General features: G+C 43.1%; 1 protein-coding gene across 1 annotated transcript in view; it reads left to right on the forward strand.

The window, feature by feature from the left end:
* Positions 1-315: 315 nt before the first annotated feature.
* Positions 316-16,585, forward strand: part of LOC122255707 (heparan sulfate glucosamine 3-O-sulfotransferase 6) — a 23,182-nt gene continuing 6,912 nt past the window's right edge. The window contains exons 1-4 of the mRNA XM_086554536.1: positions 316-583; positions 7,802-8,401; positions 13,187-13,390; positions 16,383-16,527. Coding sequence (XP_086410662.1) covers positions 7,918-8,401; positions 13,187-13,390; positions 16,383-16,527 — 833 coding nt within the window. The 5' untranslated portion in view covers positions 316-583; positions 7,802-7,917. The remainder of the gene's footprint in view (positions 584-7,801; positions 8,402-13,186; positions 13,391-16,382; positions 16,528-16,585) is intronic.

The following is a 16,585-nucleotide window of genomic DNA, read 5'->3' on the forward strand; positions in this document are numbered from 1 at the left end:
GCGAAAGAGGGTGAGAGTGAGGGGAGATGCAGGGAAAAGGGGAGTAAGAGGAGTAAGGGAGTTAGGGAGGAGAGAGCGCATGAGACCAAAAAATGCATGAAGGCCTAGACTGCATGGAGAGCAAAAGCGTGGGGAGAAGGGAGGGAGAGGAGAGGGGTCAGCGCGGTATGGAGAAGGGAGGGAGAGGAGGTTAGCGCGATCGGGTGGGAGAGAGGGAGGGAGTGGGGGAGAGGTCCCAGTGGTTGGGATGGAGGGAATGAGAGCGGGGGAGGGGGAGTGGGGGAGCGCGGAGAGCAGAGCGGCTGCGCGGCCCGAGGGAGGATCGCTACGGGAGGCGTCGCCACCAGACCTCCACCATGTAAACACACACGAGCTGAGGACGAGTCACAGTCAGGGACGGCGCACGCACCCGGCTCCTACGCTCCGCTCCCCTAGTGTGCCGTCGCCCTTTCTCTAGTGCCACGACCTCTGTGTGCGACACCCTCGGAACCCTTCGCCTGTGCGGACTGTGGATAGTTGGACCTCTGCGCTGGGTGCTTCGCCGCGACTGGAGAGGAAGAGAAAAGCGCGGTTTTGCAGCTAGGTAGATGTCTTGATTTGGTTTTGCCTTCGGAGACTGCCATTGATCTGGAGGGCCGCGCGCCTGTTGCTGAGGGATCAGGGCTGTCTCTGCCTGGCCGCTCGTATCAAAGGCTCACCGACACATGCTCGCCCAAACCTCCCTTTTTTCCACCTTGGTGTACGTACGTGCGCGTGTGCGTGCGTATACCTGGGTGTGAATGCGGGTGCATATATGTATATATATGTGTGTGTGTGTGTATTGTGTGTGTGTGTGAGTTTGTGTGTGTGTGTGTGTGTGTGTGTGTGTGTGTGTGTGTGTGTGTGTGTGTGTGTGTGTGTGTGTGTGTGTGTGTGTGTATGTGTTTGTGTGTGTGTGTGTGTGTGTGTGTGTGTGTGTGTGTGTGTGTGTGTGTGTGTGTGTGTGTGTGTGTGTGTGTGTGTGTGTGTGTGTGTGTGTGTGTGTGTGTGTGTGTTTGTGTGTGTGTGTGTGTATGTGGGTGGGCGCGCGCGCGTACGTGCTTTTGCGGCCTAACCCTATCATAATATTCGTTCTGTAATAGGAGCACATATCCATGCTTAGTACTAGCGTGCGCGTGAGACTAGTGTTTCAGCAAACAAAACAAAAATAAGATAAAAAAAAGTCAATTTATCGTACGCCAAAGTTTATGAATGAAACCCGAAACCACGTGGAAATTTGAGGTAATGTCGTGGAAAACATAGACTAAAGTTCAAAGTGAGTGCGTGGAAAAGGACGTAAAAACTACTCAAGTGCATAAAAAACGAAGAAAAAACTTTTAAGCTCTCGCGATTATACTTGTCATCGTCAACAGTGAAACACGGAGAGACATCAAGGAACTGAACTGAGATAAAAAAAGATATCACTGAACCACAGAATGAAGTGCGTTTAAAGAGGAAGGAGTATCACGCAAGTATATATATATATGTGTGTGTGTGTGTGTGTGTGTGTGTGTGTGTGTGTGTGTGTGTGTGTGTGTGTGTGTGTGTGTGTGTGTGTGTGTGTGTGTATGTATGTATTTTAATGCAACTGTATAGAGGAAAAGGCATAGTGAATATAAAGTTACACGACATTTCAAGGACAATGATCCCAAGGAGGCGACGGTGCCAACCCACTCGCCGATCCCTCGAAGTCTCCGGCAATGGATCCTGAAGTGACAATGAGAGAATTATACCCTTTGACGGTGTGCGTGTATGTGTGTCTGCCAGTGTGGCGCCGTCACGCTTTGGCACTGTAGAAGGAGCGAGGGAGGGAGGCCGGGATGTGAGAGTGAAGGCGTTAGGAAAGAAGATAAGGAGCAATGAAGTATAAAGACGGATATAAAAGGAGGGACCGCGAGGGTGAAGGAAAGAGGGAAAAAGCGACTAGAGAAAAGTGAAGCGAGCAAGGAACAGTATGATAAAACGAGAGATGCACACGAAAAGACAGAAAGGGGAAAAGACAGAAAGGGGAAAAGACAGAAAGGGGAAAAGACAGAAAGGGGAAAAGACAGAAAGGGGAAAAGACAGAAAGGGGAAAAGACAGAAAGGGGAAAAGAATGTGGATGAGCTTCGGGTGACAGGAAGCGGTTGCTCAATTGACGACGCGAGGAATTTATCGTGGCATGAACCGCGACGTAGGACGTGGTGACGGAAGTCTGAATGCGTGTGTTTGTGTTTGAGAGAGAGAGAGAGAGAGAGAGAGAGAGAGAGAGAGAGAGAGAGAGAGAGAGAGAGAGAGAGAGAGAGAGAGAGAGAGAGAGAGAGAGAGAGAGAGAGAGAGAGGGGGGGGAGGAAATACTGACGTGTCGAGATAGTTCTAATCCGAACATGCCCGCGCATAAATAGAATATATCGATAATATAAACACCGTTGTCGTACTTTCGTGGTAACAGCAACACCACTCCCGTGTTAAAAATTGTCTTTGGTAAGACAGTGACACCACAACCACCACACAAACTTGGCAACACTGCGCCTCCTGTGGTAATGCTACAACACTTATGGTAACTTGACCTAGGTAACTCGATGCATAAACAACACAGGCCATCATAGACAAAACATACGACAAAGCAGCAAAAACAAATAGCAACCATCAGTTGCACCACAAAGGAAATGTGGCACATTTGCTCAACCATCGTAATTTCACTATAATAGTAATACAATGTCACCACAGCCCCTAGGGCTGTGGTGACATTATTATTATCATCATTTTATTATCATTAGAAATAAAAGCAGTATTATTTTTATTATTATCATCATCATCATTTTATTATCATTAGAAATAAAAGCAGTATTATTACTATTATTATTATTATTATCATCATCATTGTTGTTGTTGTTATTATTGTTATTATTTTATTATTATTATTATTATTATTATTATTAATGATAGTAGTAATATTGTGATTGTTCTTTATCTTTTCCTTTTTTACCTCTATTACTATTATCATTGTCACTGCTGCTGTTATAACTATTACTACTACTACTATTATTATTGTTGGTATTGTTATTATTAATACCATCATCAGTGTTACATGTTACTGACAACCCTACTATTTTGGCACCATATCCCACTTGCAGCAAGTGTGCCAACGGCAGCTTGGAGATTATGATATTGCGTGATGCGCTTTAGTAGGGTTCAGTATACGCTACAGTGTAATCAGGTTGCGGGGAGAGAAAGACAAGGGGTTAGAGATGGGCAAGGGAGAGTGGGGGGGAGAGGGAGAGAGTTGTAATAGGGTTAGTAATTGGTGTGGCGGGGTGAGAGTCGGGACGCGCAATAGGGAAGACTAGGAAAAAAGTAAACAGAAAACATAGGGAGGAAGGTGTGCTAAATGTAGTGTGGATATATAAATCATAAGAATACTTTGCACATTGATGAGCAATGGTAGTCACTCTAAATTTGGAGTTTCATTTGGGGTGAAACTGTAAGTACAGCTGGTGTATTTTCCGTGGTGCTGAGCGCAGTCCACAAATCAGATGCTAGGATATTACATAACAGAGAGAGAGAGAGAGAGAGAGAGAGAGAGAGAGAGAGAGAGAGAGAGAGAGAGAGAGAGAGAGAGAGAGAGAGAGAGAGAGAGAGAGAGAGGGAGGGAGGGCGGGGGGAGAGGGAAAGAGAGAGAGTGGGAGTGGGAGTGGGTGTGAGTTTGAGAATGAAAGTGGGAGTGAATGTGAAGGTAAGAGTGAATGTGAGAGTGGGAATGGGAGTGGGAGTGAGAGTAAGAGTGAATGTGACAGTGTGAATGGGAGTGGGAGGGGGGGGTGAGAGATTGGGATTGTAATTATGATTGTGATTGGGAGAGAGAGAGAAAGAGAGTGAGAAAGAGAATGAGAAAGGGAGAGAAAATATGAGAGAGAGAGAGAGAGAGCGAGAGAGAGAGAGAGCGAGAGAGAGAGAGAGCGAGAGAGAGAGAGAGCGAGAGAGAGAGAGAGGGCGAGAGAGAGAGGGCGAGAGAAGGAGAGCGAGAGAGAAGGAGAGCGAGAGAGAGAAAGGGCGAGAGAGAGAGAGAGAGAGGACGAGAGGAGGAGAGCGAGAGAGAGAGAGAGCGAGAGAGAGAGAGCGAGAGAGAGAGAGCGAGAGAGAGAGAGAGCGAGAGAGAGAGAGAGCGAGAGAGAGAGAGAGCGAGAGAGAGAGAGAGCGAGAGAGAGCGAGAGAGAGCGAGAGAGAGAGAGAGAGAGAGAGAGAGAGAGAGAGAGAGAGAGAGAGAGAGAGAGAGAGAGAGAGAGAGAGAGAGAGAGAGAGAGAGAGGGGGGGGGGGGGGGGGGGAAGGAAAGGGAGAGAGAGAAGAGGGAAAGAGAAAACGAGTGTTTTTGTCTTCTCAGAAACTTTTACTTTCGTTTATATTTTAGTTATTTACATAACGAAACATGTGAGTAATTCATGTACGTTGGTCAGACTTTTTAAATTGTGTCAGACTGTTTAACGGTGTTCCACTTGTGTTGGAAAGTTTCCTAAAACTTCTTTTATTGATTGGCGTTTTTTTAAAGAGCAGATGTAGCAGATTTTTATGAGAACAGAAGATTCTATTATAAAAAATATGGGAAAAGCAAGATAACGCTGTTTTTCCCGTTTCCTTTTTCCTCTGTGACAGCTGATCCAAGAAGTATGTAATTTATAAACCTTGGAATGACATTATATAGAAGTCCAGTTGCTAGACGCCACAAGGGGATTTTGATTCATTGCCAGTGGGCAATATCGTTATGCTATTGAAATTATGGTTTATATTCAGTAAGTTCATATGATGCTACTGGTAATGCTCCTAATATCCTCATTTTCATTATCACCATCTTATATCTGATAATGATGTCACGTCCTATTAATGCAGGATGCAAGAGATAAGAGCTTGCTTTTTTTTGAAACACAAAAAAACAAGCCAAAACTATTAATTATTACACTGATTTAGCGTTATTATATCTGACAATGATGTCAGGCCGCTTGCATAGCAGGTTTTAATGGCTGGTTGTATGTATTCCTGACGGTGATTTTTCTAAAGTGTGTTATCGAGCACATGGAATGAGCGAGAGAGAGGGAGGGAGCGAGGGAGAGAGGGAGAGAGGGAGGTAGGGAGAGGGGGAGAGGGAGGGAGGGAGAGAGGGGAGAGGGAGGGAGAGAGGGAGAGAGGGAGGGAGGGAGAGGGGGAGAGGGAGGGAGGGAGGGAGAGAGGGAGAGAGGGGAGAGGGAGGGAGAGAGGGAGAGAGGGAGAGGGGGAGAGAGAGAAAGAGAGATAAAGAGAAGGAAATGAGATCGACCTTATACGGAAAGCTAAAGTGAGAGTGGAAGTGAGAGTGAGAGTGGTATTGAGAGTAAATGTGGGAGTGAGAACGAGAGTGAGAGTGAGAGTGAGAGTGGAGTGGGAATAGGAGTGAGAGTGAGAAAGAGTGGGAGTAAGTTTGAGAATGAGAGTGGGAGTGAAAGTGAGAGTGATAGTGCGAGTGAGAGTGGGAGTGGTAGTAAGAGTGAGAATGGGAGTGAGAGTGCGAGTGGGAATGAGAATGAGAGTGGGAGTGAGGGTGAGAGTGAGAGTGGGAGTGAGGGTAGGAGTGGGAGTGAGAGTGAGAGTGGGAGTGGGAGTGAGAGTGGGAGTGGGAGTGGGAGTGAGAGTGAGAGTGGGAGTGGTAGTGAGTGTAAATTTAAGTGTGAGAACAAGAGTGGGAGTGGGAGTGAGAGTGAGAGTGGGAGTGGTAGTGAGTGTAAATTTAAGTGTGAGAACAAGAGTGAGAGTGGGAGTGAGAGTGAGAGTAGACTGGGAATGGGAGTGGGAGTGAGAGTGAGAGTAAGAGTGAATGTGAGTGGGAATGGGAATGGAAATGGGAATGGGAATGGTAGTGGGAGTGTTTGTGGAGATTGGGATTGAGATTGCGAGAGAGAGAGAGAGAGAGAGAGAGCGAGAGAGAGAGAGACGGACGGACAACCATTGGGCAGACACATGTTTGTTTTCCTCGGCCATTCCAGTCGAGAAATGTTTTTTTTTCTCCGCGTCTGTTTGTTGGTTGTGCAATATCGTATTAATTTCATATGTATCCTTGCGAAGACTTGTGTGTGTTGTGTCTTTGTTAATGTTGGTGTTTGTTTGTCATAACAACGACAGTAACAGCGATGTTTGCTTGTAAGCCTTTTTCGCAGATGTTGTTATCACAATGATATAATAATCATAAACTTTTTTACGGTAATGATAATATGGATAACAACAATCGTGATGATAACAATCATGATAATGATAATAGCTATATTGATAGTAGTGCAATTCCTACAGATAATAATGAAAATTATGGTGATAATGATAGTAATGGTGATAATAATGATGATAATTATGACAATGATAATGTTAATTGTAATAGGAACGATAATTATATTAAGGATAGAAAATGGATAAAAACAATTGTAGTAGTACTATTAATTTTACTAATAACGATACTACTGATTCTACAACTAGTAATAATGTTGATAATGATAATCAAACTACTGCTACCACTACTACTACTGATTTAAGAAATAATTAGTATTATTATGATAATGATAAAGTAATATTAATGATGGTAGTGATAATAATGATAATGAGGATGATTATGATAATGATGAAACAATAATGAATGAGGATAATGATAATGATGATGATAATGATAATAATAATGATAGTGATAATAGTAAAAGTGACAATTATTGTAATAATTATCATGATCATTACGACACTACTACTATTGATAATTCATGATAATGGTGAATATTATTATAGTTATAATTTCTATAACACAAATAATAATTACAGGCATGTAAGTAAAGAGAACAGTAATGATAATAGTTAATGAATATAATCATACGGATAATGTATATGCACACACGTACACGCACACACACACACACACACACACACACACACACACACACACACACACACACACACACACACACACACACACACACACACACACACACACACACACACACACACACGCGCGCGCGCACGCACCAAAAAAGAAAAAAGAAAAGAAAAGAAAAAAAAATATATATATTTATATATATATATACACACATATACATACACATACGCACACGCACACACCAACACGCACACACAAACACACACCCACTCACGCACGCACGTACGCACACACACAATGACAATAATGAAAATAATTATGATACTAGTAACGATAATGTATATGATAATATTATCTAAACTAATAGTGATATTGCTAATGATTATAATGATAGTAAAAATAATGAAAATGATAATAATGATAATGATGATACTGATAATGATAATGGCAAATTAAAGTGATTATGATGATGATAACAATGACGATGATAATGATGAGAATAGCAGTAGTAGTATTGGCATTGATAATAGATTTATTATTATTCTCACTATTATAATGACGATGGTTATGATGGTGATGCATTCGACAGCACATCTCTTTTTTAGTGAATGGGTCCATATTGGTCTGTTTTGACTTCATATGCCTGGATGCTGTTACATTATTGTCACTCCTTATCATCATTACTCTAACTCTGTACTGAATTTTTGTATGAACAAAGTTAAACTCATGACTATTATCAAGAGACGACAATTTTTTTTTTTTTATTGTTTTGCCTATAAGACGAAAATTTAATCATGGTTGCTATTAAATTGAGTTTGAAGTTGTATATTTAGTCAACGTCTCTGATTACGAATTCATAGTGTTGAAGCTTATATTTGTTCTAATTCGTAGTCTAATCTTTGTCTCTTTCTCGAACATCATTTAGAAACCATGATGGCGAGTGAGGGAGCGACGTGAGATGTGTTTCTGCACGCCGCGCCGTCGCCTTTCCTCCAGGTGAGGTGTCTTCACCTGGGCACTCACCCTGCTCCTGTCCCCGGCATGCACCTCCCACGCCGAGCCTGCAGCCTGCTGGGGATACTGTGCGTCGTGCTTTGCTGCCTGCTCTATGTGGCCGACTACTATGACTACTACTACTCGCGCACGGCCGTACCTGACCACCACCGGGGACACGAGAACGCTGTCGCTGATGCCCCCGCGGGACCGATCCTCCTGCCGCTGTCCCAATCGGACGCTAGAGCAAGAACAACAGGAAGAGAAGGAGCAGGAGAAGCAGGAGCCGCCGCCCTCCATCCCAGCCACTCACCCGACGAACAGAGAAAGAGGAAGGACCAGACGGCCGCTGCCAGAAAGAAGAAGCGTCGCTGTAAGAAAAGGAAATGCAAGAGGACCTCTGCGGAGAGCGAGGGCGACGTCGACGAAGTGGGCAGTCGCGGCGACGATGACGCGACCTTTACGCTGGACGCCGTGATGGACGGTGCACCCGTCTGGAGCGAGTTCGCTGACCGTGGCTACACCATCGTGGGTGAGTGGGCCCTTGTCTTTGTTCCTACTTACAGTATTAAGGGACGAATTTTTATTTTAGGAAGAAGAATTCTAAAGAAATATGGAGTCTCTACGTCTCTCTTTATCTCGCACTCCCCCCCCTCTCTCTCTCCCCCCTCCTCTCTCTCTCTCTCTCTCTCTCTCTCTCTCTCTCTCTCTCTCTCTCTCTCTCTCTCTCTCTCTCTCTCTCTCTCTCTCTCTCAAATCTTTTCTTGATGTGGTAGTCCAGCGGTTTAAGCGACTGAGCTCTCTCTCTCTCTCTTTCGCTCTCTCTCATTTCGAAGTTCCAAAAGAATAGGGAATTTATATATGTCTTACATGCAGTTTTGATTTCCAACATTGCAGTCAGGCTTTAAACTATAATTGTGGGTATCAATGATTATCTAAAGCAGACCAGATTGAATTCAAAAGGAGAACTTACATGTTCCAGGTGTACAATTATACAATTCGTGCAAGAAGATTTCATCCATTAATTATGGATGACGCCGCCAGTGGTTGACTTCCCTCGTGAAGTATTGCATAGATGTTCGTCATTTCATTCCATAGTCTTGGGTATCGTGTCCCTTGACTGCAGCGTGTAGAGTCCTTCCATATAGAAAGTCTTGAAGGAGACTCAGGTGATTGCCGTCTATACCAAGACTCTGTAGCTTAGCTACGATCCCTTTATGTCATACTCAAAGCCCCGGCGATATTTAATGCTATGACGGAAGTGTCTTTGCTCCCATCTAGGGTTTGTTCTATCGAGTTAACGGTAGGTCTGAAGCTGATTTATTCTGCATGAAACTAAACTGACTGGTGCTCAGTGGGTGATGATCGTCAAAAATTAAACTCATGGCTATTATCATTTCCAGGACTTTCCAACTATCGAGAGTAAGGATTTGGGTCTATAATTTTTAGCTTAGTGTTTGATCCTTTCGTATGGAGTGCAGTTACTTTTGCTTGTTCCCATAAACATGGCCACTCCTTGCTTCTGTAGTTTCAAAAAGAGTTGCAAGTGGAACAGCGAGTTGGGTGGCAAACAGTGAGTGTATGAGGGCTAATATTGTTTGGTCCAGTAGCTTTGCTAACATTGAGCTTCAGTTGTTCTTCTACTTGGTCATATGTAAAAGGTAGAGTGGATACTGTAGACTCGAATATGTCATTCTTGGCAGGATAGGCAGTGTTTCTCACGGTCTGTAACACTATTTTCTCCGAAACGTATTTTGTTTGTAGTTCTACTTTTTCTCTGTCCTCAAGGACAACTGTGCCAGCTGGTTTGGTGAGCGGTGGTATGATGTCGTCTTGCTTAAAACCTTGGTGCTGCTTGATGCAGCTCCACCATCCCTTCGAACCTACAGTCCGACTTCGTAGCATGGTTGGGGAGTCATTCTGCCAACGTTGATTTACCCATTTTTGGACATCTTTCATTGTTTTACTGGCATCCATAATAACTTGTTGGTCTGTTTTTTTTTTTTATACAGTGTGCCCATGCTGTACTCTTGTTATCTCACGCAGTTCTACAGTTGGACCCCCAAAATTTGGTCTTATGGTTCTTATATTTCTTATAAAAGATGAACTCTGCTGCAACATGTTTAAGTGGCGAGTAAATGCTTCTGCTGTTCAAAAACCTCACCTTCAAATATCTGGCTACTATTGGTACTTCCAATAGCATATCCTAGACCCTGTCAGTCAAATTTTTCCACACCCATAATGTTCTCGGCGTGGTTTCATCATACACTACATTGGGTTTGATAGTGGAGAGGATAGCAGTGTGATTTGAGGATCTCACACAGCCAAAAGGTGTACAAGTATGTAGGAGTGGGTCAAGATAATTGTCAATTGTATAAGCTAGCAGCATATTGTTCGTTGCCTGCTTTGTTACTAGATTTTGGATGAGGCGCGTTTGCCTTTCCTCTCGTAACCTAACCTTCCCCTCGCAGACATATGGTGTGACATACGTTCTGGCGAGTGTTATCCACACAATTTAAGGTTGTCTAGCCTTCTGATAACGCAACCACATACACTGCACCACATTCCGGGGCAGATGCCATCGTAGGTTATCCTAAAATGCTGACTCATGTCTCTTGTCCTCTCGTCTTGGGTCATCCTCCTGATTACGGGCGTCCGTGGGAGATGAGGTATCCTGGTGAGAGAGGGGGGGGGGGGGCATGTAGGCGGGAGGCTGATCGGTGTAAATTCACCCAGGGCTGATTTCTCCCTGCAGGTCCTCCAGGAAGCTGAGATAATGCCAAACGAAAAAGAAGAATAAAACAGCGGAGATTGGAAAAGCGAAACAAATCTTTTCTTGATGTGGTAGTCCAGCGGTTTAATCTCTCTCTCTCTTTCTCTCACCCTCTTCTCCCCCCCTCTCTCTCTCTCTCTTTCTCTCTTTCTTTCTCTCACCCTCTTCTCCCCCCCTCTCTCTCTCTTTCTTTCTCTCACCCTCTCCCCCCCCCCCTCTCTCTCTCTCACACACACACACACACACACACACACACACACACACACACACACACACACACACACACACACACACACACACACACACACACACACACACACACACACACACACACAATCTCTCTCTCTCTCTCTCTCTTCTCCTCCCTCTCTTTCTCTCTCTCTCTCTCTCGAAATTGAAGCTGTTTTTAATGTTTACGCTATGGTTAAATCGATTTATCTACGAGTTCATTCTATGTTTTTTCACGTTTTTTTCCATATGAATTCGAGGTCCGATAAATCTTGATAATGCTCGTCAGCGAATGCCACAGAAAGGCTTTGGATACGGCACCCCCTCCTCCGCTTGCCAAAGAACAGTTTCTTTGTATACATAAATATTTAGGTCGAGATGAGGAGAGTGAAGAAAAGGTGGGAAGGAGGGAGAACGAAGAGACGAAAGAGTGAGAGGGTGAAAGGGAAATAGGAAGGGACGAGAAAAGAGTGAGGAGCGATAGGAAAGAAAAAGGGAGCATGAGAAAGAATCAGAAGAATCAGAATCAAATGTTTTTCTGTAGCCAGAGTGCTTATTCATACTTGCATTGAGAATACATATTCATGATATCACGATTGAACCCTGTAACACTTTCTGAAGCTTAAACTATTATAGAAATTGATACAGAAAATTTACATTTTTAACATATGTGAAATATGATGAGACTGAAAATATTTCCATATAAAAGCTTATGATAAACAACTAGTAAGATGATACGGCATGCATTGATATACAAAGTAAATCTTACTTACAAGAGTATTTAACTTTTCAGTCACGATAAACGGCACCTTTTGATTTTGATGTTTAATTATTGGCGTGAAAGAGAGAAATAGAGAGAGGGATGGGAAGGGAGGGTAAGATGAGGGGAGGGAGGGAGAGGAGATCAGGCTAAGGAGAGAGGGAGGGAAGGAGGGAGAAAGTGAGGGGTAATCTAAGAGGCTTTGGAGGGAGATGGGTGGCAGGGATGAAGACAGAGGTTACGCTGTTTTAGATGGGAGCTGGGAAGGGGGGAGGGGGAGCTGGGGTGGGGGAGGGGGAACAGGGATAAGTGTCACTCAGTTTGTTTTCCCGGATTTTGTCGATATAAAGATGATTTCTGTCATTGCTGCTATTATTATTATAATTATTGTGTTGAAATTTTATTGTAATTGCCATAAGTGTAGTTGTTATTGTTAATGTTTTTACTCATCTTCCTCTTCTTCGTATCATTTTTCCTCCTCCTTCTGTTCTTCCCCTTCTTTTTCCACCTCGTCCTCGTCCTCCTAATCTTACCTCCTTCTCCCGCTCTTTCTTCTCCTCCTCTTCTTCTTTCCTCTTCCTCCTTATAATCGTCTTCCTATTCGTTCTCCTTCTGGGCCTCACAATCCCTCTTGTGTTGTGCGCTCACGTTAACTGCTTGGCCCTTGATGTGTTTGTTAACCGGGTCAGTCGGCCTAGGAGGCTTGAGCGATGGTACTGTTGCCCTTCTGGGCCGGGGAGGGGAGAGCCTGAAGGCGAAGGGGGGAACAAAGGGGAAAGAGGGAGAAGAGATTCAAAGATAGGAGATGGAAAGAGAGAGAAGGAAATAAAGAAAATGAATTGAAAATGCCCCATGGTGTCAGAGCAGCGATGGAGCAGGGAGGCTTTCAAGGGTGTTAATGCGTGGCGGATAGGAAGCGACAGTTTCCAGATTTTAGGGTGACAAATGTTTGGTAATTGTTTGTGCGGGAGTATACGATGAAGGATGAATATGTATAAAACAATTACGAAGAAACATACTGAGTTAAGCAGTATAGATGTGGGAGGAAGCAGAAATGCCCCTTTTTAACAATTCGCACTGATCTTCAGCAGTTGAAAGTTTGTGTGAAGTAGAGTAAAGAGATGGAAAGACAAACTAATGCAAGTCTTGGGAATGCGACTAAGAAGGAAATGACAGTGATAAGAAAGCTTAGTGAACACATAAGGTTTCCGGCGTGACGAAAGCCAACGTTGAACGCCTTGCTGGTGTTCGGAGTCCTGTCCTTGTTTGGCTACGGGTATGTTACGGTTGCTCTAATACTTTATGTTATGGTTTTCGTTGGGATGCGGATAACTGGGAGGGTATTTACTTGGTTATTTCTTTTAATGTAGTAAGTCTGGAGGGGATGCTTATCGTCACTACGGTAAGCCAGCAGATCATCATAATGGTGAAAAGAAATAATTGTAACAAAACAACGGTTAAGCAAACTCAAATTTGAAGCCAAACTTCAAACGCGCTGTTTGTTCCGCATTTCTATTCGTCACCTTGTAATTGTCACCCTCTCTCCTCTCGGCCAGGCACCAACGGCTCGGCCATGCGGCGCCTTCCTCAAGTGCTTATCATCGGCGTGAAGAAGGCGGGCACGCGCGCCCTCCTCGAGTTCCTCCGCGTCCATCCCTCCATCCGCGCCGCCGGCCCCGAGGTGCACTACTTCGACAGGTTCTACACGCGGGGACTCGCCTGGTACAGGTGGGTGTGCTCTCGGGGATCTGCAGGTGGGAGTGGAAGGACGGGGTCAGTGGGAGGGAATGTGGCCCGGGAAGGAGGGCAACCTCGGATCTCCGGGGGAGAAGATGACCATGAGAGGCTACAGTGGTACCAACGAGCGGAAAGGTGGCGGAGGTTACACACATATACACACACACACACACGTATATGTATATATATGTGTGTGTATGTATGCATATATATAAATATATATATATGTATACATATGTATATATATGTATATATATGTATATATATGCATATATATATACATATATATATGTATACATATGTATATATATGTATATATATATATGTATATATATATATGTATATATATATGTATATATATGTATATATATGTATATATATGCATATATATGCATATATATATACATATATATATATACATATATATATATAGTTATGCGTGTGTGTGTATGTGTATGTGTATGTGTATGTATATGTGTATGTGTATGCATATATATATATAAATATATATATATATATATATATATATATATATATAAATTATATATATATATATATATGTGTGTGTGTGTGTGTGTGTGTGTGTGTATGTATGCATATATATATATATATATATATATATATTATATATATATATATATATATTTATCATATGTTATATTATATGTATGTGTGTGTGTGTGTGTTTGTGTTTGTGTGATTGTGTGTGTGTTCATGTGTTATATATAATGTATATATAATATATAAATATAAATAATATATATATATATAATCTTATATGGATGTGTGTGGGTGTGTGTGTGTGTTTTGGTGTTTGTGATTGCTAGTTGTGTTCATTGTGTGTGTTCATTGTGATCTCATAATGAATGAGATTGTTAATGAAAATGTAAATCTTTAAAAGTACATGTGTTTAATATCACAAATTTAGACATTTTGTGATTGCTGTTTCTCTCATAGATTATGTTTCATTCACATACATGTTAATGAAACAGAGAATGACATAGGATGTTTCAATTTTCGTTATATCATAACTTTATTTCTTAAAAAATTGCTCTTTCTTCCGGGATTTGATTCCTTCGTTTTATTGCAACCTGGAACATACATTTATTTGAACTCGTTCCGTTGAATTCATATCAATTACAAGTAGAAAACCAATTTATATTTTGATTTGAGGAAGCAACCGGCACTAATTCGTAAAATGATGAGTACATTAATTTGAACAGAAAACCTGTTGAGATAATACATTACAAGTAGTCCATATTTAGATTTTTATTGAAAAACTTCGAAATGCACTTAAAAGTTTTTACTACCTTCATGTGTCACTTCGAAAAATTTTATTGATCAAAAGTAAATTTGACTTCAAAAAGTTTGAACAACGGAATATAAGATGTAAAACGGCGTTCTCATTGAGAACTTTAACACAGATATTTTCAAATGATAGGTAAACGGGTCCTATATTTTGTACCTCTCATTCAACTTAAATATTTTGGCTAAATCACACACAAATCGACCACAACACACACAAAAAGATCTTACATGTCAGCCCTAACCTAGGACCCCCTTCCCCAAAACCTTTCGGGTATTTAGATCATTGACGACCATGCGTGCATACAGAGCCGGTAGAGCGCAATCGGGTAACTGTAAATTTTGACCGTCATGCTTACTCTCACAATTTTAGAGCCGACAACCAACAGAGAGAAGCCATTGGACCCCCTTCCGCGAAACCTCTCTTAACCCCCACCATCTCCTCTTCTACCTCTCGTCAAGCTTAGCTGCCGGTGAGGGTCGAGGGAGGGCTAGGAAGAAGAGAAGGGTCCGCGTACTTGACCACTTCAAGGGGTGGAGGCGCAACGGAGGGAGGGGGGCCACCGAGGGAGGGAGGGAACGAGGGGAGGCGGGGAGGGGGGCGGAGGGAGGGGGGAGGAGGACCAGGAGGGAGGAGGATGGGGAGGTGGGGGGGGAGTGTTGAGGGACACGGGGAAGAAAAGGGGAAAGGAAAGGAGGGGGTTGGAGGGAGAGAGCGAGACGAGGGAGGAGAGGGGGAGAGGGGGAGAGATAGAGAGATAAGATATATATTGAGATGTGTGATCATGTGTGGTTTTGCCGTGTGTGTGTGTTTGTGTTGAGATGTTGTGTGTGTGTTGTAAATCTTTGTTGCGTGTGATGTTTAATATCACAAATTTAGACATTTTGTGATTGCTGTTTCTCTCATAGATTATGTTTCATTCAGAACACGTGCAGCATGACAGAGAATGACATAGGATGCAGTTGCCTTGTTTATTTATAACTTCGGGAGCAAAGGAATGAGGCTCTTCCGGGCCTGATGCCTGGGTCAATCGTGGTTAAGCGAACATACATTTATTTGAACTCGTTCCGTTGAATTCATATCAATTACAAGTAGAAAACCCGTTATATTTCTTATAGAGGAAGCAGACGGCACTTAATTCGTAAAATTCGTACCAGAGGCAGGTCATATTTAGATTTTTATTGATCAACTTCCGTAATCACATCAAAAAGTTTTACTACCTGCATGTATTATTTGTGTTTATGTTTGACAATTTAAAGGTACATTTGGAAACTTTTCAGACACAACGGGAATAGAAATGTAAACTGTACCTCTCATTGTGACTTAACAGATAAAAGAAAATGAGTAGGTAAACGGAGCGTGAACGACGAGAGAGTGTTAAAAAAATTCGTAAAAATTGCCTTATATTTATTGAAGTAATTCCTTAACGACACAAAAGATCTTACTTGTCAGCCTAAACCTAGTTGAAAATTAACTGAGCGACGCGGGTAGTTTAGATCATGTGACGTCATGCGTGCATACAGACGAGTTTGAGCCGCCAACCTCACAATCTGTAAATTTTGACCCCGTCACTTACTCTCACAATTTCACACACATTACCCACAACACCAACGTCATCCTTGGACCCCCTTCCCCAAAACCTTTCTTAACCCCCACCATCTCCTCTTCTACCCCACAGAAGCCAGCCCCCCCACCATCCTCTCTTCTAGCCTTAACGCAGCCCAAAACCCCGGCTTACTTTACCACTTCAGGGGTGCCGGCCAGGGTGAGAGCGGACCTGCCAGGCGTCAGACTCCTCCTGGTGGTGCGGGAACCCGTGACCAGAGCGCTCTCCGATTACGCCCAGGGCGCTCAGTGATACGAGGGACACGGAAGGTGTGTGAGGAAACTGGGAAGAAAAGGGGATGAGAGG

This window comes from Penaeus japonicus, unplaced genomic scaffold, assembly GCF_977035675.1.
Source record: "Penaeus japonicus unplaced genomic scaffold, GWHDUDI00000001_assembly GWHDUDI00000029, whole genome shotgun sequence".
Lineage (NCBI taxonomy): Eukaryota > Metazoa > Arthropoda > Malacostraca > Decapoda > Penaeidae > Penaeus > Penaeus japonicus.